At 38.9% G+C, this 23,216-nt stretch overlaps 1 protein-coding gene across 2 annotated transcripts; it reads left to right on the top strand.

Annotated features, from left to right (window-relative positions):
- Positions 1 to 8,074: 8,074 nt before the first annotated feature.
- On the top strand, positions 8,075 to 9,742 carry LOC143539769 (uncharacterized). Of its 2 annotated transcripts, XM_077032986.1 has the most exons (4): positions 8,075 to 8,404; positions 8,473 to 8,589; positions 9,534 to 9,635; positions 9,713 to 9,742. In XM_077032986.1, the coding sequence occupies exons 1-3, from the start codon at positions 8,081 to 8,083 to the stop codon at positions 9,609 to 9,611; spliced, it is 519 nt and encodes a 172-aa protein (XP_076889101.1). In that variant the 5' UTR covers positions 8,075 to 8,080; the 3' UTR covers positions 9,612 to 9,635; positions 9,713 to 9,742. The 2 variants fall into 2 exon arrangements, with proteins under 2 accessions (XP_076889101.1, XP_076889100.1); XM_077032985.1 differs by having other exon boundaries at positions 9,534 to 9,742.
- The last annotated feature ends 13,474 nt before the right edge of the window (positions 9,743 to 23,216 follow it).

Here is a 23,216-nt window from a genome sequence, read left to right as displayed (position 1 = left end):
GTAAATGGTAAACTTGGTACCGTACAAGTAATGCCTCCATATCTTAAGAGCAAACACTACAGCTCCGAGTTCCAAATCATGGGTCGTGTAGTTCTTCTCGTGAACCCGTAGTTGTCTAGAGGCGTAGGCTATAACTTTCTCAAGTTGCATCAGCACACAACCGAGACCTTGTATAGATGCGTCACAGTGTACCTCAAAATTTTCCGTTCCCTCGGGGAGGGCTAAAATAGGGGCGCTACAAAGCTTGGTTTTCAACAGTTGAAAAGCGGATTCTTGCGCGTCACCCCAGTTGTACTTAGTGCCCTTGTGAGTCAAAGCGGTTAGGGGTTGAGCAATCTTTGAAAATCCCTCGATGAAACGCCGGTAGTAGCCGGCCAGTCCTAGGAATTGTCGCACCTCAGTCGGAGTCTTAGGTGCTTCCCAGTTTTTGATGGCCTCTACCTTACCGGGATCGACATGGATACCATTCTCGTTTATCACATGTCCTAAAAAGTGAACCTCTCGAAGCCAAAATTCACATTTCGAGAGTTTAGCATACAGTTGTTCCTTCTTCAGCAGTTCCAGAATTATCCTTAAGTGTTCGTCGTGGTCAGTCTCGTTCTTGGAGTAGACGAGAATATCATCGATGAAAACAATCACGAACTTGTCGAGGTACGCCTTGCATACTCGATTCATGAGATCCATAAATACGGCTGGTGCGTTGGTTAGGCCAAAAGGCATAACCGAAAACTCGTAGTGACCATACCGTGTTCTGAAAGCCGTCTTTGAAATATCTTCTTCGCGCACTCTCAGCTGGTGATAACCGGATCGTAAATCGATCTTCGAGTAGTAACTCGATCCCTGAAGCTGGTCGAACAAATCATCAATTCGGGGTAAAGGATAACGGTTCTTGACCGTCACCTTGTTCAATTCCCGGTAGTCGATGCACATCCGGAAAGTCCCGTCTTTCTTTCGGACAAACAAGACAGGGGCTCCCCATGGCGATGAGCTAGGTCGGATAAAACCCTTATCCAACAAATCTTGCAACTGAGTGGACAACTCCTGAAGTTCCGCCGGTGCGAGCCGATACGGGGCTCGTGCTATGGGTGCTGCACCGGGTGTCAACTCGATTTGAAATTCGACTTGACGAATAGGAGGGAGTCCGGGCAAATCCTCCGGGAAGACTTCTGGAAAATCTCGCACAACCGGAATGTCTTCAATTCGTTTCTCCTCCACAGGTTTCTCAACAATCTGCGCCAGAATTGCCGGATGACCCTTTCTTAAATACTTCTGTGCCTTCATAATGGTAATGATGCTGGTGGTCATGCCGCTTCTCTCGCCTCGGACCGAAATGATCTCGCCTGAAGGGGTGGTAATATGGACGATCTTATCATGACATATAATCTCCGCTCGGTTCTCAGATAACCAGTCCATGCCGACAACGACATCGAAACTACTAAGCGTAAAAGGAATAAGGTCGATGTCAAAGACATGACCTGACAATTTCAACTTACATCCCGCAAGTATATGAGTTGTTATTACAGTCTTACCGTTAGCTAATTCAACAGGAAACTTAGCGTCTAACGGGGTTGGAGTAAGGTTTAAAAGTTGGCTAAAGGCCTTTGACACAAAACTCCTATCAGCTCCAGTGTCAAACAAAACAGAAGCAAAACAATCGTTTACAGGGAACTTACCAGACACCACGTGCGGATCTCTGCGGGCTTGACCTGATCCAATCACAAACGCTCTTCCTTTGCCATTTCCTCCACCGTTACTGCCACTCCCATTACCCCCGTTATTGTCGTTCTGTTTCAGCTTGGGGCAGTCCTTCCGGAAATGACCTTCCTGTCCACATTCATAACATCCCTTAGTCATCATCGGTGGCTTAGGAGCACCCTTCGCCACAAGGTCAACTCTACAATCCTTCGCTTGGTGACCTATCTTTCCGCATCTTTGACACTTGACACGGTCACACTGCCCAACATGGTGAAAGTTGCACCTATTGCACTTTGGATGTTTCCCAGCATACCCGCTCGAAACCTGCCCGTTACCGTTGTTGTTGTTGTTGTTGTTGTGATTCTGAGTGTTGAAACTCCGAGTAAATTCGGGCTTCCGGTAGTGTTGCGGTGGGAGGTTTGAGGATGAAGATCTGGTGTTGTCAAACTTTCTTTTCCCGCTGTTCGGGTTGCTGTTGTTGCTGTTGCTGGCATGGTCATTATTCGGGTTGTCACGGGCTTTTACAGTCGAACCCCTTGGTGGTAACGCACCCTGGGTCACAGCCTGATCCGTTAGTTTGTGAGCCAAACGGATCGCTTGTTGGATCGTGGCTGGTCTGGAAGACGTCACCATACCCTGAATCTGTGGTGCCAACCCATCAATGTACATCTCTATTCTTTTGCTCGGCGGATCCACCATCCGCGGACACATCACTGCCAACTCGTGCGAACGAGTGGTGTAGGCTTCAATCTCTGAACCCACCATTTTCAATGACCAAAACTCCGACTCTAACTTCGAAATTTCTTCCCTCGGACAGTATTCCTCTCGCATCATGTTTTTGAACTCCTCCCAGTTCATCGCGTTTGCCAGTTCCAAGCCAAGGATCTGGACGTTCGAATTCCACCAAGTGAGGGCGGAATCCTCGAGTGTCCCAGCAGCAAACTTGACCCTATTGGCATGGGGACAGTTACACATCTCAAAGGCCGACTCGGCCTTCTCAGCCCAACGCAGGAAGCCTATAGCTCCCTCAGTGCCCTTAAACGTACTGGGCTTGCAGTCTAAGTAGTTCTTGAAGGTACACGTTCCATTTGGACCTCCTGTTTGATTCTGATTGTGTGCAGCTAAAGCGGCAGCAACATGGTCATTCAGCAAGGTTTGGAGTTCAGCTGCAGTCATGCTGATGTTACCTCGTCCTCGTCCAGCGTTTCTTCCGGCCATTTCCTAGAATCACAGTATAAAATGTTAAACATGAATTTTTCTTTCATATACAACACACCATACATGTAATAAAAGGTAGGTAAGAAAAAAAATCACATCACAACCACATATTAGTCTAAATAAAAATTTTTGATTAAAACCATTGTATTCGCTACAAAGTATTTCCAATCAATCCTTAAAATCGTAGAAAAATAATAGTTTGGATGGAGACAACCCCTCCATCTAAGTGTCATCATCACTAGATGTCGTCATCTGAGGACACCTCTGAATGTGCCTCCTCCTCAGCCGGTTCCTCCTCCGGTTCTTCTTCGGGTTCCTCCTCGGGATCTTCCTCGGGATCTTCCTCAGGCTCCTCTTCGGGATCTTCTTCAGGTTCTACTTCGGGTTCTACTTCAGGCTCTGCCTCGGGCTCGGCCTCAGGTTCTGCTGCGTTCTGATCGAGTTGCGTTTGTAGGATATCGCAACGTTCTAACGCTATTTCCGTTCGGGTCCTTGCTTCTTGGAGTTGTTCTTGCAAGTCTATCATCTCGGCTTGCATCTTCATCATAACCTTGGTTCGTTGTTCACTAGTCTCTTGCATTTCTTTCATTGCCGTTGTCATGCGGGCAATCTCCTCTTGAGTCTCGGTTCCATCTTTAAACAGTCTAGCAACATTTTCTCTAGTGTAGCGCATGTAACCCACATCACGCTCCAAACAAGAAACGACAGCTGCGAGGACTCGTTCCACAGGTTCGGTTATGGGTGGTAAAGTGTTAGGGTAACCAGGGTGGTTCGGGTGAGGCAATGGGGGAACTTGTTCACGGTAGACCATACGTCTGATCATGTTGGGATACCATTCCCAGCTAACGTCGTTATCATACAGGCCTCCGGATGGGCGGTACCTCTTTGGTGCGGGAGCTTCGAGTTCCGGGACTACACGGGGTGGCGAGGCAGTAGGTAACTGCGGTTCCTTCCCGTGAGCATGCGTCATCGAATCGGATGATGATGAGGGTGGCGTCGACATTCCTACAGGTAAGCCGTGTATGCGCGCGCGTATGAGCGAAAGAGGTAAAGAGATAAGATTTCAAGACTACACAAACCTATGCAGTGCGTATTATTATAACTAATGGGTCGTCGCGGTTATAGTCTAGTATGCATGCGGCTTCTAGTTCGCTATAACCAATGGCTCTGATACCAATCTGTCACACCCTCAAAATCCACTAACGGAGTTTTACCGTCAGAGGGTGTGGACTGGCAGGATCGGAATCATTAGTTACAACCAAACCAAAGAAAAACGTTTAAATGAAAGTAAATGCGGAAGCGTAAAAACCTTAATTCAAAAGTTGCGTCACGCAGGACGACTTAAAAACCAAAAGTAACTGTTTAAGTTTAAATTTGCAGAATAAAAGTGTTTTCAATAATGCATGCTCCTAAACCGCGCGCCCGCCTCGGCTACCTGAGAATAACATACTAAAAGTGTCAACACAAGGTTGGTGAGTTCACAAGTAAGATAAGATAAATTGTTTAGCGTTTTGCGTAACCTCGTTACGACGTTTAAATGTTGCGTAACCTCGTTACGGCGTTTGAGTGTGTAACCACGTTACAACGTTTAAGTATTGCGTAACCTCGTTACGACGTTTGAGCGTGTAACCATGTTACAACGTTTAAGTGTTGCATTACCAGATAGTGTTATGTTAAATTATATATCGATAGGTAGCTAATCTATACAACAAGTATTGCTAAGTGGTTCGCGACCGAAGCTGACTGTTTATCAAGTGCCCGTCACCAGGTCATCCAGACCATGGTATGTGTTAGCCCAAATTTACACCCACTCAACCTCCAGTTGAGCTATAACGTCGGGTGGGGTTTGTCAAACCCAGTAGTACTACCCAAAAGTGACTCGCTATTCCAAATATTAACCGGTCCGATGTGTGGGACTTCAAGTTGTTACAAATGCCGCTTAGCCTTTACAAGTGATATATAATTTATAACAAAAATCTTTCATATGCGTTTATCTCAGAAAATATGTTTATCGGAGTATGTTATCTCCCCCAAGTGGAAAAACATTTGAAAGCAGTTTAAGAGTGGGGTAAGTGAACTCACTGTTTGCGAAGAATATCCGATCTAGATCACCGAGTGATGCGCGTCGTAGAAAACTCTCTAGCGTTCTAAAACAACAAGGAGATTTTCTAAGTATCGGAACGTTTAACGAGTCTCTAGACTCGGCACATAATACCTATGCACGTAACATGTTTCGTGTTTCGTTTGTGTATTGTGTATGACTCTACAAGTACAATCGTGATACGACATATGAGTGAGCAATTACTTCCGTGTCATGTGTTAATAACCTACTTACTAGCAATAATTCCCGTAAGGGCAATTTGGTCAACAAACAAAGACTAACTAACCAATATTTCCCGCAAGGGTAATTTGGTCAATTCATGGCAATCAACTAGCAACTATTTCCCCGCAAGGGTATTTTGGTCAAAATTACAACAATTATATAGAAACTATCATATTTCATGCATTCCTATACAACTCAGCAGCTAGTTTCGTTATGACAGAATTTCTACTCGAAAGATTGTACTAGTTCACCGATTATAACGTCCCAATTAATTCACCAAAAATTACCACAGAAACATACATGTCTTAGGTTTCCAGAACATATTTTATCTTATTTTTATTCCATATAGATTGTTCACAATGATCAAAACATTACAGCTAACTTTTATCAGCCAGATTCATGCACATCAGAATGTTATTTGCAATTCCCGTTAAACGAAAAATCCAATAAATGCAAGACCACTTGGGTTTGGTTCCTAACTCAGTGAGTCAACTTCCAGAAGTGGAACCAACCCAATTGGTCTCGTGGTTCATGAGATATAACATTTACAACATAACCTAACAGCAGGTCTAACAGCTCAGCTTTGCATCACGTTTTTGTAAAATCATAAAAGTATACTTCCACTTATCCAAAAATTACGAATTTATACTTCATAGAAACTAGACTCAACCTAGTTTACTGCAGTACCCACAATCTCAATCAATTTCCACGTTTACACTTCGTTACAGTCAGTTAAACATCGTATATACATTCTGTCCAGAATCTGTTCACATCAAAACTCAACATAATCACAACCTATGAACTATCATGCATCCATATAACCCCCTAGACCCTATAACTACTATCCATGCATATCAATCCCACATACATGCAAGCTTAGGGTTTTATTTACACTCTCAATCAAGGACACAACAATTAACATGCAATACTATCAAACTAGTTATCAATCTATCATCCAATTAACAAGAATCATCACAATCATATACATGCAAGAATCGGCTGACTTAGGGTTTTCACATAACCCATTAAACATAAAAATTACACAACAAGGAGGTAAGAGGTGATCAAGTATACCTTCCTAGCACCTAGTTCTTGGATCAAGGACTTGAATTGATGTGTGTGTGTGTGATCTATGTGGACGGCAGCCGTGGATAGGGGAGCAAGGGGAGAGCCGATCGTAGGGTTAATAATAATAATAATAGTTAGGGTTTAGAGTTTAAGTTATATTTATAAGCAAACAAGTTACATTCTAGTCCCTAAACTTCCAATTGTTGTTTTTCTCTAGAATATTCCATCATACTTGAACAATAAGATAACATGACCATACCATTATCACATAGCACATAATCCTAACACATATTAATCATATAATTAGTGTCTTGACGTTTGTCGTTTATTTGTCAATCGTTTGCGTTAACTCGTTTGCGTTTCGGTGCAAATCCCGAAAGACTACACATGTAGTAAGTGTTAAGCGTCATTTAAACCCTAGTTTAAATGTAATGAAGTGTGTGTTAAAGATTCAACGATCTTAAAGTTTGAATTGACGGAGTTGAGTTAACGAGGTTAACCTGAAATTGACGATTGTCACAGGATATTGCACGCACTGTCAAGTTATAATGTTATGTATGGACTATGAACGATATGTATGTATGTTATGAACAAATGTAAGAGATAGAAAGGTAAAAAAGGGACTGGACCCTAATAATATCCAAGGCAGAAAAGGGACCGAGCCCTTTAATAATCTCGAGGCTGAAAAGGGACTTGACCCTAATAATATCCAAGGCAGACAAGGGACTGGACCCTAATAATATCCAAGGCAGAAAAATGGACCGGACACTAATAATATCCGAGACATAATAGAATAGAGTAAAGTAGAATTTGAGTTATGAAAGTATGAATGAAAGAATGTATGTATGTAGAGTATGTTATGTTATTAACTAGAACTCACTCAGCGTAGCTGACTTTTAGTATGCACGCAGGTAAGTAGGATGAGACAGCTGGCTTAAGCGGGGAGGCATGGCAGAAGAGTAAGTGTTTGGCATCTGAAGATCTGTTATGTTTTATAAGTTATGTTTTGATTTTGAAAAACAAAAAAATGTCTTAAGACATGTTTATGATTTGATATGTGATGTTTTATGAATTTTTATGTTCCGCGTAAAGTTTTAATTAACTCTGATATTTAGAACTGAGTTTATGAGTAAATCCAACACCAAAGTAGGGCTACCAGTAACGGGGCCTTACAAAACCTTTAAAATATAAAAAAGGAAAAAAGAAAAGGTCAAAAATGTATAAAAAAGTTTCATTAAAAATAAAGGTAAAATAGCATTCTATAAATTAATTTTCACAAAAAAGGTTTATATTTAGAGATACGAGTATTGGCTTCTTTGATTTCCTATGCTCTCATTACGCTTCACACTCCTTGCTTTTATTCAATTTTAAGCAAAAGAATAATACAAAATAACTAAAGTTATTAAATTAAAGTTAAATATAACAAAGATTAATACAATATAGAATATTACCAACTAGAAGTGATTAAAAACACTGTTCAAAAAAAAGAAGAGATTAAAAACATTAATTAATTAATAACTAATAAAAAATATTAAGTTTTGAGTGCTCAGTGTATGGTGGGGGGAGAGTATAATGGTTATTTTATAGTCCTTCGTTTCGTTGATATTTAATTTATTAATTATTACCCAAACCATAATGATTCTGGACCAACGGTTTGGAACCACCTCTTCCACAAACACAAACACAAACACAAACACAGTCTCCAGTTCCATATGAACAACTGAACCTAGTAAGTAAAGTATTCAAATTTAGAAAACACCCACCCACCCACCAATCATGCCTGCTATCCAGTCATTATCCGTCTGCAGTTTCCACTCGCCTCTTCTTCCCAGGTTCCCCAAACCGCATCATCTTTTCACCTTCAAAACCCATCAAACCAAATACCCCAATAATTCCCACAGAAACTTAACTGTGTTTGCTGTCAAAGAGGAAGATGAACAGCAACAATCAACCACCCCTTCTTGGGCCAAACCCGGATCCGAAGAACCTCCCCCATGGGCCCGTAACGAAACCCAGCAATCTTCTTCTTCTTCTTCTTCCACTCTTGAGCTTCCGTTTTTTGTTTATCTGCTTGCCTCTGCTATCACCGCAATTGCCGCTGTAAGCTCTTTCCATTCTCCTTATAGCAAATTCATAGTGATTGATTCGATATCAAATGTTTGATGTAGATTGGATCTGTGTTTGAGTATGTGAATCAGAAGCCCGTCTTTGGCTTGTTGAACTCCGATAGCATATTTTATGCACCGGTTCTTGGATTCTTTGCGTTTACTGGTATCCCGTCCGCTGTAAGTTTCTGCTGATTTTAATGAAAGTATACGGGTGTTTGGATGTAAAATTTTCCAATATTATTGTTGTGTTAGCTGCTTGTAATCAGGATAACATACAGAACATGCTGTTAAAATCTAATTATTAGGATTATAATTTGATGAGCCCGAACAATTCCCGCATACTTATTCATTTCAATGTCATCAACCCTAACCTATACACGATTGAAGTCGTATAACCTATTTATCTAAATGAGTCGAACGCCTTGGTTTTGGTTCACATTTGGGTTTGACATTTCTGGACCTGAAAATATAGTCCAAAATATTGAATTTCGGCATGACATGCTAAAATATTTGTTAATCACTTATTTATACCTTCGGGCCTAAAACTTTGGCTCAGAATAATGAATTTAAGACATAAGTTCAATAACAAACATTCAAACTAGTTCGTCATGGTTTGGTTTTGGAACGTGGTATATCTGAAACCGAACCATAATTTTCTGTCAAGAAAAAACAGAACAATCAGTTATTAGTTTTGGTTTGGTTAATTGGTTTTCTGCTCAGTTTAATCGTTTTTTGCTCATCTAGTCATCCCTAGTAAACAAAGGTTATAATCAAGTTGTAAACAGGTTAAACATGTCATAAAGTAGTTGATGGCTTTAGTAAATGAGTCAAGCAGGGCGCTAAGGGTTGGTGGTTGACCTTATAATAAATTTTCTTTTATTCTAGTTTTCGAAGGATTGGCCTATTTAGTTAAACGAGCTAAACATGCCAACCTGAACACGACCTATTTATTAAACATGCTAGAAATGCCAACCCGAGCCTGATTATATTCGTGTTCTTTCATGTCTTGTTTTTGGTCTGGTAGATAGATGTAAAATTGCTGACCTTGCTAGCAACTTACCAATCCTAATAATTTGTAAATTGATCCAAAACGCGTCAACTAACACGCACTAAATCAACAGGCATTCCTTTGGTTCAAATCGGTTCAAGTTGCCAATAAGGAGGCAGAGGAACAAGATAAGAGAGACGGTTATCGCTAGCTCAGTTGTTGCATACTATTTCATGTAAAATGTATTTTTTGTCTTTTTAAGATTTTGTGTAACCGAATATTAATGTTAGTTTCTTATTTCGCTTCATTAAGGTATACTAACCATAACAAGAATCCGATGTAGCTTAATAAATGTATGGGCTCGGGCTATATCTTTGCTTTCATTCTCTCTTTTTGGGTTGTGGGCTGGATCTACGAAAACTGAGAGACATGCAAAATAGACAGATCATTAAAATCAGTTCGATTTGGTCACAGGCTGCCCCGTTTGTTGGCTGGGACCAAATTTCACACATCTCTATTAGTCATGGTTTTCAACCTAGTAAGTAGTTACATAAAGTGGTGCAGAAAACTAGACTTTGGGCGAAACCAGGCCGATTTGGAAAACGGTTTGGATCAAGCCAAAAAAAGTCAAAACTGCTTCGGCACAATTTGGATCGTTTATAAACTGGTTTCTAAAGGAAAATTATAACGGCTTGTTTTGGTTTCAAACAGAATTCCATGTATATATATACGGTACATACAAGTGGGTCGAATCTTACCCTAACCGGTATCTGGATGGTTTTAAGTTCTGTATTCATCTTGGTTGTGCACCACTAGTTACATAGCAAAATAGGTAAATCTGTTATTTTTAAAATTGTTCGCCAATATACCAACACCCACGGAGAAAAAAAAAGACGGGGTTCACCTAGAGTTGCATAAAAATCCGAATCCGGAACCGGACCAGCGAATTAAACCGTAACCGGTTTTTTATACCCGGGCTTTTAATTCCCGAACCCGTACCCGTAGGGTACGGACAGGGTATGTATTTCGGTACTAAAACCCGAACTCGAACCGGACCCGATTTGTACCCAGTAATGCACAAAAACATGAATCGGTTCCATACCCGGAAACGGGTATTTCAAATACACGATAAATACCTTAAAAATACCCAAAATTTACCCCTAAAAACTACAACCTCTTGAAAATTTCAATCTGTATCCGAAAAATACCCGGAAAAAGCCCCCAAAAACCCAAAAATAGGGTTTTTTAATACTCGAAAATAGGGTATTCAAATACCCGGTTTAGAATACCCGATCCGAACCCGATGCATAGGGTATGGTTTTTAGAGACAATACCCGAACCCGACCCGGGTATTACCAATACCCGATTTTACAGCAGCCGGTTCCATACACGGAACCGGGTATTTGAAAACCCCGATTTGTGCAACTTTAGGTTCACCCATAACAATTTTTTTTTTCTTTGTTTTTTAATATCTTGGTTAATCAGTTTAAACCATAATTGTCTTTTAGGTTGGTTAATTAAAGTCATTTCGCCTATGTGCGGTAACATGAAGTTACTTTTTGTAAACTAACATCCGTCCACAACACATGATTTAAAAATGTACTTTGTCAAGAAAGTTAATGGGTAGCCTGGACTACCCTTAAGGCCTCACCAATTTATATTAGAATCACCACTAGGCCCACTATAAATGCCATTATTTGGATATTATTAGAAAGGTGTTGGAATTTATGGATACGGTTGATGATGTTTATGAATTTGATTAGGAATTGGTCAAAGGATTGTTTAGATGGTTAAACTATAAGGGTGACCTGAACAAGTCAATGTATAACAAGGCAAATCTGTGTGAACAATACAAGTATCTCTTACATATATTGTGTAACATTCGTCATTTTCGGTCCTTTTTTGTATTTGTATTTGTATCAAAACCCGACCCGATTTGTAAACCAAATCTTTCACTAATATAAAATCTTGGATTTTTATGTTTCATAATCATCTCTTACTTTTTGCATTTGTTACTAGTTTGTATTATTTAAATCTTTTTTTATAAAAAAAAGCACATGCAAGTATTGATATAAAACAAGGAAAACAAGTTTGACTCATTCCCTATATAAACAACCCCATCCCCTTCATTTCTTCTTGCTCATTCATCTTCTTTCTCTCTCAAACTAAGAACACTATCTCTAACCTTCAAGGTTCATAATTATCTAACAACAACCTTCTTTAATTTTTGTTTTGTTACTTACTAATTCATATCTTGTGGTACAACATATATATAATATGCACCCCTTGTTTCCTTCGGCTTTCATCTTCTTCGGGAGGTGATATGCTACAAGGCAAGGCTTCATGGAGAACTCTTTGTAGTTCTTGATATACTATTTTTCTTTAATGCTTTACTAGTCTTGTTTATATTGTAAGTAGTTTAGTTTTAATTCATATTTAAAGAGTTCCATGGTCTTGGGTATGAAGTCACTAGTCTCGGTTTTATCCCGAGATTAGACCCGAATCAAGACCGAACTCTTGTTTACTAGCTTTTGTTTACAAGTTTTGTTTAAAATAGTTAAATAAACATGTTTATGAAAGATTTGAACCTTGTAACTTTAAAACCATTTTGATAATTCTATGGTATTTGGGTATGTGGCAACCATCCTCGGTATCATTCCGAGTCAAGGACCGAACCAAAACCGAACTAAACCGAGTTCACTTGCCTAAGACACACAAGTGTGTTTTTGGTCATCGAAACTCATCTTTTCTTCAAGAATGTATTTTAAACTAATTTTAAGTATTTTATCAACTTACTTGGTGTGTCGGAATCCAAATTGATCTTATAACAAGCTTGGACCGGTGAAACCAAATACTCACTTAACGGATGTTAAGGTTCTTCATAATAGAACTATATACTTGGTTAAGTCTTTCGATTTTATTGAGTTATCACAAAACATTTTGGAAAGTTAACTTTGAGTTTAGTTAATTATCTAGACACAAGTTAACAAAATCCGAACACTCGATTAAAACCTTGTTTTGGTGTTCATATACCCAAAGGGTCTTGCATTAGTGCATTATAACCCATATAAGTTACTTAACATAGGTTGAGTAATAATTATGAATGAAATACCAAGACCCGGTTTCGAGTAAACTTACTTTTTTTTACATGTCTTTAATTTCCCAACTATTTATATTTTTAAACCATGAACTTCATTATTTACTTTACTTGTCATATTTTACTTTAAACCCTTCCAAGACTACCTACTAACTTAAGACCCATTTAATATAGGTCTTGCTCGCTAAACCCAATCTCCAATTATTCATGAATCAATCTTTCAAGTTATCTAGTTAACGTGAGTACATTTCATCCCCCGTCTTCACTTTTATCTTTTGGGGGTAACATGCATACTTATTCAACAAAAATGATTTATATTATACTCATTTCTCAAACCATAAACTTTAGGGTGTATGATGCTAGAATACTTTTTATGTTGTTGTTGAGCCTTATTAAGTATGATCATACGCTCCCCTAACTACTTAGCCTTGTGCTAGTAGAATAGGGCCTCATTATCCGAGTATGTCGGTTGTTACCGAGTAGAAAGAATCCTCATTTACATATGTTTTATATGCCACGATTGATGCTTTTATTTATAGTCTCATATACGTTTGTGGATTTCGCTCATATTATATATACTCAAAACTATGAAATTGCTCAACAACATACGTGTTGACAAATGTTATTTTATGCATTGTTACAGGTTTGATTATTTATTGAGTTGGAGTGCGAAGCCGTCATTCTATTTGATACCGCTAGGTTATTAGAAGAATGAACAATATCTATCTTTTATATTTTGGTGTTTATTTGTATGAACAATATGTGTCACTTTGATGTTTGAATGAAATTAATGAGTTGATTAAATATTGTCACTTTAATAGTGTCTTGTGTATTTTTCCAATCAAGTTGCACCCCGACATGTTCCGCCGCCTTTGGTCGGGGTGTTACATACTGATTCATTGTTTGGCATGACGAAAAGGTGGGTTTGACGAGTGCAAATAATGTTGTAGTCGGCTTTCGTTGCTTTGGTATTAAACAAGCCGTGTAACTTCTCGAAGATGGTTTTTTATCATCTCTAGGAACTGCACCAATAGGAAGATTAAGTTCTTAATGTATCCGTGTTTCCTGCAAATGATCATCAATCATTTGGAGCCAAACCTTATCAAAGACCAGGATGTTCGAGCTGATTTGATTGAATTGAAGCATGTGAATGAAGATACTATGCAGAGAATTTAGACATGTATGGGTCAGACTGAGAAGACCAGGCCAAAATATATGCATTTGATTGGTCATTTGGCTCGTGTAGATTATATTGCTCCACATAATGATCATTGGATCCATGATGATTCAGATTCTAAACGTGAAGGTGGCGATGATGATGATGATAGAAATAATGGTGGTGATAGTGGTGCTGTGGCACGGAAACGTAAGACTAAGGGAAAAGCATTTGCTGTCGATAAGCCGAAGCCAAAATGACCCAGCAGGGGTTCAGGTGTTGATATTCAGGAGCCTCAGTCACAAGTTCCACGTGTGATTGTGTCTACTCCTTCAACTTCTGTTATTCCACCTACACCGACTGCTACTATTTCTCATAGTACACTGGTTGTTATTTTATTGACCAGGGCTTTAACAGATCCAGGCTTTGTATCTATACCACAATCCGTGTTATCTCCGATGCCGACATCTTTTCCACAACGGATGATTTCTACTACAAGTCCATCTGTTCAAGCTATGCAAATGCCGAGACTAGATTTTTTATTTATGTCTTTTAACAGACCACACAGCCCGGTTCAGCTGATTCATCCAAACTTCTACAATTTTCCAGTTCAACATCAGATGTTCCAATTGATGAATCTAATACAATTACTGGAGAATCAGATGGTTGCAAATCGACAATTTAAAGAAACTATGAGGTTAGATCAAAGACAGATCACACGAGGTCTCTAATTCTTACGAAAGGAGAATAAAGATATGAGATAACTGGTTGTTGCTCAGGGTGAGAAGATTGCAAAGCAAGACGAGACGATCCTTTAACTTACGTGTAAAAATGATATGCTGAAAAATTTGAAGGATCGCGATCATGACAAGGATCCTAAGGCAGGCGGGTTTAATAAGAAACCAGGTGGTTCTTCATCTGGTAATGTTCCTACTGAGGGGGAGTCGTCGGGGAAAGAATTAGTCGTTTATCATGATTCGACTGAGGTACAACCCATCAATACTTTTAGAGTAAAGATGGTGTTATTTATTGATAAGAATGGGGTTGTTATGAGTATGGTAAATGCGGATGAGATCGAAGAAGGCGAGTTTATAGACCATTCGTTGACTAAAGAACAAATCACTTTGCTTCTTAATTTAAATAAGGAGGATGTGGACGATTTGGAAAGACAGGAAGACGTGGAGGTTGAGGACATAGAGGAAGTCAGATTTGATAAAAGTGTTCCATCTGGGAATACTAACTTTGATGACGAGGAGATGGATGATGTAACAGCTGAGGAAAATCCAGACATGTATTCCCAGTTCAACTCTGATGATGGGATTCCATTTTTCACGATAGAACACTTTTATGAGGAAAGAGGTTGAGAAGAAAAGGGGTAAATAAAAAGTTGCTGAACCCGAGACACAAGCTTCAGATGGTATGTTTAATTATAATGCTGAGAAGATTAATAAGATGATCGAGTATGTGTGGTATGCTGAAAAAGAATATTATTTACAATCGAAGGTTCGTTCGACTGCATACCAGATGACAAAGTTTGTAGCTGTGAAGACGGTTAAGGGTAATATAGTTTATTGGATGTATGAACCTGAGCTTAAAGTATGTATCGTGAAGTGGAAGAATGGTATACAATAATTTCTACGTATTACCGATGATCTTACCATGCCACGATGGGATGTTCGTATGTTGGCGAACAAATCTTTCATGAACCGGAGTGATAATTAGTTGACGGGTTGGTTTTATCATCATTTGTTACACGAAGTAAAGTACGGATACAAGTTCTTCAAGCCACAAGTGCCGGTCAGAAGATATGTTGACGAGATAGATCAATGCACCGGCTGGAGGAAGTTAGTACCTAAAGTAAAGTCGTCGCGAACGTTAAAGAAACTTCTTTTGAAGACTCTTCCCCAAAGTCTTTATAAATGATTCAATCGGTGGTACTACGATGACAAGACAGGTGAAGCTGTAATTGTATTGGGATAAGGATTGAAGACAGAGTTTATACGAGTAATTGATCCTATGTGGCTGGTCGACTTATCTGAATCTGATTATGAAGTGCTATATCATAACTGAATCAGATGGGCACATACGAAAGATAATGAGCAAGCTATGTATTTCCAAAGAGTTGTTCGAGTTTGTCATGCATTCGGGATTCATAGCTATGCAGATTAGAAGACCAACATGTTCAAGAATTGAAGACAACAAAGAGCTCGAGACGAGGGGGAGTTTGTTAATGAATCATTTTGCGTCTCGATCTTTGTTTAATGTATTTGGAATTAGTTTAATGTATAGGGGTATTCTGGTCAATAGTATAAATGACTCATTCGTTAGGGAATGTTAATGAATGAGTTCGTTTCTTTCGTCCCTCATTCGTTAGAGAATGTTAACGAATGAGAATAATGTCACACCCCAACCTAAGGCTAAAATGCTGGAGCGTGAGCTGATTGCTCACAGCTCTCAAGGTATTATCATGCAATAATTAATATGACAATATCTGTTCATTTAATTTAAATATTTAAACAAAATCCAACTAAAACAAAGTGCATCATTCATAAATAAAGCAGACATGATAATAAATGGTTCAAATTTAATTAAGTCTTGATAATCTTCTATCTAGCATACCAAATCCTAAGTTCTTCAATAATTCTTGATTAATCAGTTCACACGGTAACCTACAAATGCGTATAAAATACAAATAATTTTGTCAACACGAGGTTGAGTGAGTAAAACACCAGTTGAGTGAGATATAATATAATATATAAAGAAAATAAAAACCATTCCCGTGAGATAAGCAATTTAACCAATGAGAAAATTATAAATGTCGGTAAAATCATTGCCTTGAGAAGTGGGCATTGGCTACTACGACGATCGTATGATCATACTATTACTGAGATTATGATGGACCTCTTCGAATGCGGTAAAATATAGCAAACAAGCAAATAGCAAGTTAGTAATAAACTAGTACACGCACAAGGGTTAGCAGTTGCAATTGAATACTATATAATAAGTAAATATTTAAGTTACGCATATGCCCCCATAATATTTTAATACGAATGAAATATTCACGTTATGAATGAATAAGGGGATAATGATTTGATAAGAAAAATAACGGTGGATCAAGCTCTTCGGAAAAAACCAACGAGATAGCCTAATAGAGAATAGTTGTGGAAAAATAAATATAAATGGATGATGGTTTTTAGAGATTTGGGATTCGGTTATTGTTAGATCACGAATAATCAGTACTGAGGATATGTTATTCTTGAAGACGTGTCTGGATCAATTATCCTTATTAAGAGTTCTAGAGTAATGTCAGGATCAAGGATCCTCAGTAATTGGTATTACTAACGATTGTTTCTTATGTGTAGGTTTATATTTGATCGGTATAACGGCTGGAAGACCTAGTCTACCTATTAACTCGCTACTGGACTCGTTCAGCACGTGGTCAAAAGGAGTGGACGAAGCTAGTGGAAGAGTGGCGGATTTATAGAACTTCTAGTTAGTTATTATTTTTTGTTTATAACAAGTTTATGATAAGCTAGGTTATTCACTTGTCACTAAGCACACCTTAGCAGTACTCATAATTCTCTTTAGCGATACACACACACATAGCTTTCATTGTATTACTGATCATATTCTCCAAACCTTGTAACACCCATTTTTAGATTAATAAAGTGGTGATAGACGATTTGTCATCACCCGAGATTTTTATGCCGGCGATCCTCTAAAGATCAAGGGCTTTTCCCCTTATAAATCTATGTGTTCATCGATATATTATGTATACAATTGCAAACACCAAGTCCCACAATTACTACTTTGGTTACTTGATCATTTAATCGATTTTTGACCAAAACAATTTGGCACCCACCGTGGGGCAATTGGTGCTATAATCCAGATTATTTCTTATCAATTTTCAACCTTTTCTATCCATATCACTTTCAATGGCCTCTCAACCAACCTATGCTTCAACCACTATGCCTTCTTCGGCTTCTCTCTCATCAAGAGCTTCACTGTCAATGCCTCCTCCACTTACAGGGGCACCGAAGACCACCGCTGCTAGAAACAAGACGCATATTCTAGTCTTCCAGAGCTAAAAAACCACTGCTGCCACTTCGGCGGTTAACTCTAACAATGATGTTTCTGATATGTTTTCGCAGGTTAAAGCATATATGGAGCAGCAAAGTAGGGCTAACCAGAAGATCCTGTGTGAGATAGAGGATCTCAAGAAGACTAAGAGGCCAGTGGAGGATCAGACTCCCCTGATACCTAGGATGCTGGATTTCACTACTCCAGGATATGTGGTTCAATCCGCTCAAGGATCATTTATCCTTTAACCAGGATCCATTGATGTGCGAAAATATATATAAATAAAACACGAAATCGAAACTAAGCTTTAAAAACCAAACAATCTATCCCAGTTCACACAAACGGCAAGTGTACCGGTCGCGTATAGCAAAGATGAGGAAAGTCTGGATATCGAACTCGAAGACACGTGAGAACGGCTCAAATAATAGACCCTAATCCAAGTCCTACCTTAAAATATTTAATTGATTCTATTATTATTTTTTTATTTTATTTTAATTGACTAACTTGCTTAACTTAACAAAACTAACGAGAAAACTTAACGGCATTTACGGAGCTTTTAACAAATATGGAGAAACAACTACCTAGGCAAGAATCTTATTGACAGTTCAACGGTTAACGAAATTAACTAATCACACGACACCGGGATCTTAAAATAATTAACTATGACTTATTAAAGTTCGCTAGATCACCTCTCGGTCTCACCAACTAACCCTCACAAATCTAAGAAAATTTAATAAATGCACCGGTAAAATGATTACTAAGGTACCCTACTGACGCATCTCCTCTCGGACTCAACGACACAAAACCCGCTTAAAATTGGTACTAGCAATTATAGGGATAAGGGGGTAACAATATTTAACTAAATCTAAGACAGATATTTGCACGCAAAACTAAACCGGATAAGACCAAAACTCGCTCTCGCGCAATTCTAACCTAACTGAATAAAGACGCGAGACAAACCGACTCCCTATTACCTCTCAGTCGCAAGGTAGGTGAAACTATTAAATTTTAGTAATTAATTGCTCACAAGGTTCCTATGGCCGTGCTAACCACAAATAGATCAAAAACACCAAGTCTAAGACCTAAACGTAGAACCCTAACCGATCGACACACAATCACTCAATCAAAGTCAAACGCGGAATCTCAGACAATAATTATATAAAAACAATATTTTAACACATCAAAGATTAAATTAAATAAAGTCTTCAATAATAATACGTCATGTGATAAATTAAAACCAAATAAACTGCTAAACAATATCAATATTCATCTCAACCTAGGTAGTTCAATTAGTTTAGTTACTCATTATAAGAAACGAAAGCCAAACTTATAATAACAACCAAAAGATATTATGTTTCTTGCCACCTTAAAGCCAACAACCAACAAAGCTCATCTGTTCCCTCCTTAAGACCAAAACAAATTAACAAACTCTTTTATTTATTTGTCCTCCAAGTTACCGCCGATTAGAGATTTTGCAAGGAGGTGTTCAAGGTTTAGTTTATTATTATCTCTTCTTGATTGCTTCTTCAGCCACTTGACCAAACAAAACCCACGAGAGATTGTTTTCTTTGTGATTGCAAACTGCCGATTGGGAGTATTCAAGGAGGTGCGAGGTTTTTTTTATTTTTTTTTGATGTTGAATATATAATATGCATTTAAAGGTTTCTACTAGTGGGCTTGAGTCGGGTCTTGAGCTTGTTCTTGTTAACTTGATCATAAAGGCCTCCAATGTCTTCAAAAACCCGAACCTTTTCTTCTTTAAAATTCGTCACCTACACAAAATAATAAACATTGTAAGATCAAGTTAAAACGAAATAAAAGCATTACTTATTATATAATTAAGTCATTAAATGATGATAAAAATGTACGGAAAGTAAGTGTGTCTTACAACACATCATCCATGGGTCAACAAGCTCCGGGATCCTCGCTCCTCCAGCAAGGATCATCTATCCTTCCGCAGGGATCCATGGGTCAGCAAACTCAAAGATCTTCGTTTCTTCAGCAAGGATCATCCATCCTTCAGCCAGGATCCTCTTGGTTGTATCATCAAGGATCCTTCAACTTCCAACCTCAAGGATCCTTCTGGAAGAGTCAGGGATCCTCGGGACTTCAGCATCAAAGGTCATCAGAGGTCCATGAAGGAGACATCATACCCATGCAGACCATTACCTTTGGTGGACTAACTACCATAGCAGATGCTTCTTATCTTGGCTACTCTTCTGGGATGCCAACGTTCGCTCAACAGAGAGGTAATCCTTACAATCATATATCCTTAGACACTAACCTTGGTTCCATGAAGGATACATGTATCAATCAGGCTATGACTAAGGAACATCAGAAGCTTAAGCATATGATATCCAACGTGCGAGGAGTGGTCCGACCAATTCCTGAAATACCAGAAGGAAGCCACAAGCTATCCGGATTCGCTCCACCAATATGTGATGCTGAAATCTCAAAACGCTTTCAAACCCCCAATATGAAGGTGTATGACGGAACGACTGATCTAGAAGAGCATGTGGCTCAGTACAAAGAAAGGATGGAGATCAACCCTATTCCTGAAAGACTCAAGGAAGCCTGCCTATGCAAGGGCTTTGGATCCACTTAAACAAGATCCACACTCAAATGGCTGCTAAGTCTTCCTCCCTATTCTGTTACTTATTTTTCGCACTTAGTTAATTTATTCAATAGCCAATTTTCTTGTAGTAGAAAATTTGAAAAGTTAACTAGTGATTTATATACAGTTATCCGACTTCGTGATGAATCCCTAAGGGATATTGTTACAAAGTTTGGCAGGGAAGCACTGGAAATCTTTAATCTCTATATGGCAACGGTTGTTGAGGCATTCAAGATGGGGTTACGTAAGGGCTCCCCATTTTATGACGATCTTGTGATGACCCCATGCAGGACGTTAGATGAAGTCAGAAACATGGCACTCAGGTTTATATGGCTAGAGGATGATAAGAAGATCCAAGAACGGTCAGGAGATCCAACAAAACAAGAGTCATCTGACAAGAATCAAGGATCGTCATTCTAGAACAACAATTCCAAGCCTTATTCAAAATTCAACAACCAAAATGTCCGAGAAGTCGAAGAAGAAGACGATGATGATGAGGATTATCCAAGTATTTCTGAGTATTGCTTCTCTGTTGATACTCATGACTTAATTTGTTCCATGAAGGATCTTGGATAAAAAGCAAGATGGCCTCGGAAAAATGAGAAAACAACATCCTTCAAGGATAAGTCCAAGTAGTGTGCATCCCCGAAGATTTCGGCCATATGACCGATGACTGCATCGGTCTAAGAATGGAAATTGGGTATCTTCTAAGCAAGGGCCACTTCAAAGAGCTCTTGGAAAGAAAGAAGTCAAGGATCCAGGATCCTGAAGATGTCCCTCAGAAAGTAGCTCCGCCCCCACCTGATGCACCAGTAATCAATTTCATATCCGATGTTTCGGATATATGTGGAACCTCCTTCCCCTCGGCCAAGAGACATGCTAAAGAAACTATGTTGGAATACGGAGAGTGACCTGTCGTATCCACTACCTTAACAACTGATAAGAGAATCTTCTTTGATGAAGAGGGTAAAACAAGCATCCAGGATCCTCTTCTTGATGGTTTGATTATAACTCTATTTATTGCTAATCATTATAGGCGCATGATCCTAGTTGATGGAGGAAGTTCGGTCAACATCATTCAACATGATGTGCTCAAGAAGATGAATATCGCGGATTCAGAAATCGTTCCCCGATCATCAGTACTCGTTGGTTTCAGTGGTGAAACTAAGAAAACAACAGGGGACACCAATTCCAATATACATTGAGGGGTGAACTCTTACCAAAAATTTTGTGTTATAGATAATTTGTCTTTTTGAAATGTAATTCTTGGCATGCCATGGCTACATGGAATGAAAGCTGTAGCGTCTACTTAACACCAGTGTATCAAACTACCAACTCCTTGGGGGTAGTGAGAATAGATGCCGACCAAGTGGAAGCTAAGAACTATTACTTCTCATCTATGAAGCCGACAGCTAAGCAAACGATAGCATAGAAACTATAGCAAAATCCTAGGAATGTACTGGAAGCTCGAGAACAGGACCTAAAAGAATTATCCTTGGACCCCGAGGATCTAGATGTAAAAATTTTCCTAGGATCCAGTATCCCTACTAATATTGAAGAGGATCTAGTATCCTTCCTCAAGCAACGAAAATCCACATTTGCCTTCAAGCATTCTGACATGAAAGGTATATAAAAAGAGGTAACTACTCATAAACTAGGCCTTGATAATTCTATTAAACCCATTCACTAGAAGCAAAGAAACTTCACTCCTGAGAGGAATGCGATCATACAAGAAGAAGTTGAAAAACTTCTTAAGGCCGGTATGATCACAGAGTTTAAGTATCCTCGATGGTTAGCTAATGTTGTGGTTGTTTCAAAAAAGAATGGAAAGTGGAGCGTATGTGTCGACTTCACAGATTTAAACAAGTCATGTCCCAAGGATCCTTTCCCATTACCACACATTGACTCCATGGTCGATGCAACAACAGGACATGAGACACATACTTTTATGGATGCTTCCTATGGATTTCAACAAATTCAGATGGAACCATCTGAACAAGATGACACAACATTCATGACCCTTACTTGAATATATTGCTATATTGCCATGCCTTTCGGACAAAGAAATTCAGGTGTGACCTATCAACGCTTAGTCCACATGATGTTTCAAGATCAAATAGGGAAGACCATGGAAGTTTATATTGATGACATGGTAGTCAAGTCCAAGAAGGCTGAAGATCATCTTAAGGATTTGGAAGAAGCCTTCAATATCCTTGACCAGTATAACATGAAACTCAACCAATCTGAATGTCGTTTTGGTGTTAAAGCGGGAAAGTTCCTTGGTTATATGGTCACTAAGAGGGGTATAGAGGCTAGTCCGGAACAAATAAAGGCCATCATCAACCTGAAGTCCCCCGTGAATGCAAAAGATGTGCAAAGGTTGACTGGAAGAATTGCTGACTTGGATAGGTTCATCTCCCGATCTTTGGAGAAATGTAAGGATTTTTATGATATCTTTAGAAAGAATAAAAAGTGCGATTGGACGGATAAGCAAGAGGCTGCACTCAAAGCCTTGAAGGATTACTTATCCTCAGCACCGGCATTAATGAAGCTAATAGACGAAGAACCCCTATCCTTGTACCTAGCCATCTCGGGAAATGCAGTAAGTGTTGTCCTTGTAACGGTGTTTTGGATAAAAATCGGCTAAGGATAATGTATCTAAATATGTCAAGTTAGGTATAGTGCTAACACGGGAATAATGGTTGTATAACTAAGATCTTGACGAACACAGGGATTTGATCACGAGGGAAAAAACCCTTAATTACGATAATCTTTACTTCGGTCAAAAACTAACAAGGTAATCTTTGGTCGAATTGCTTCGGTCAAGGATTAACAATGTAATCTTTGGTCGGATGGTACGTGATTATAG

This window comes from Bidens hawaiensis, unplaced genomic scaffold, assembly GCF_021521415.1.
Source record: "Bidens hawaiensis isolate Kalapana, Puna unplaced genomic scaffold, B.hawaiensis_p1.1 tig00012045_1, whole genome shotgun sequence".
NCBI classification, from domain to species: Eukaryota; Viridiplantae; Streptophyta; class Magnoliopsida; order Asterales; family Asteraceae; genus Bidens; species Bidens hawaiensis.
Note: the sequence above shows the minus strand (reverse complement) of the source record. Positions and strands in the feature narration are given on the sequence as shown.

Coding starts and splice junctions, on each gene's coding strand:
- LOC143539769 (XM_077032986.1), top strand. CDS start 8,081: ATGCCTGCTATCCAGTCATTATCCGTCTGCAGTTTCCACTCGCCTCTT. Junction 8,405..8,472: donor CTATCACCGCAATTGCCGCT/GTAAGCTCTTTC, acceptor TGTTTGATGTAG/ATTGGATCTGTGTTTGAGTA. Junction 8,590..9,533: donor TTACTGGTATCCCGTCCGCT/GTAAGTTTCTGC, acceptor CTAAATCAACAG/GCATTCCTTTGGTTCAAATC.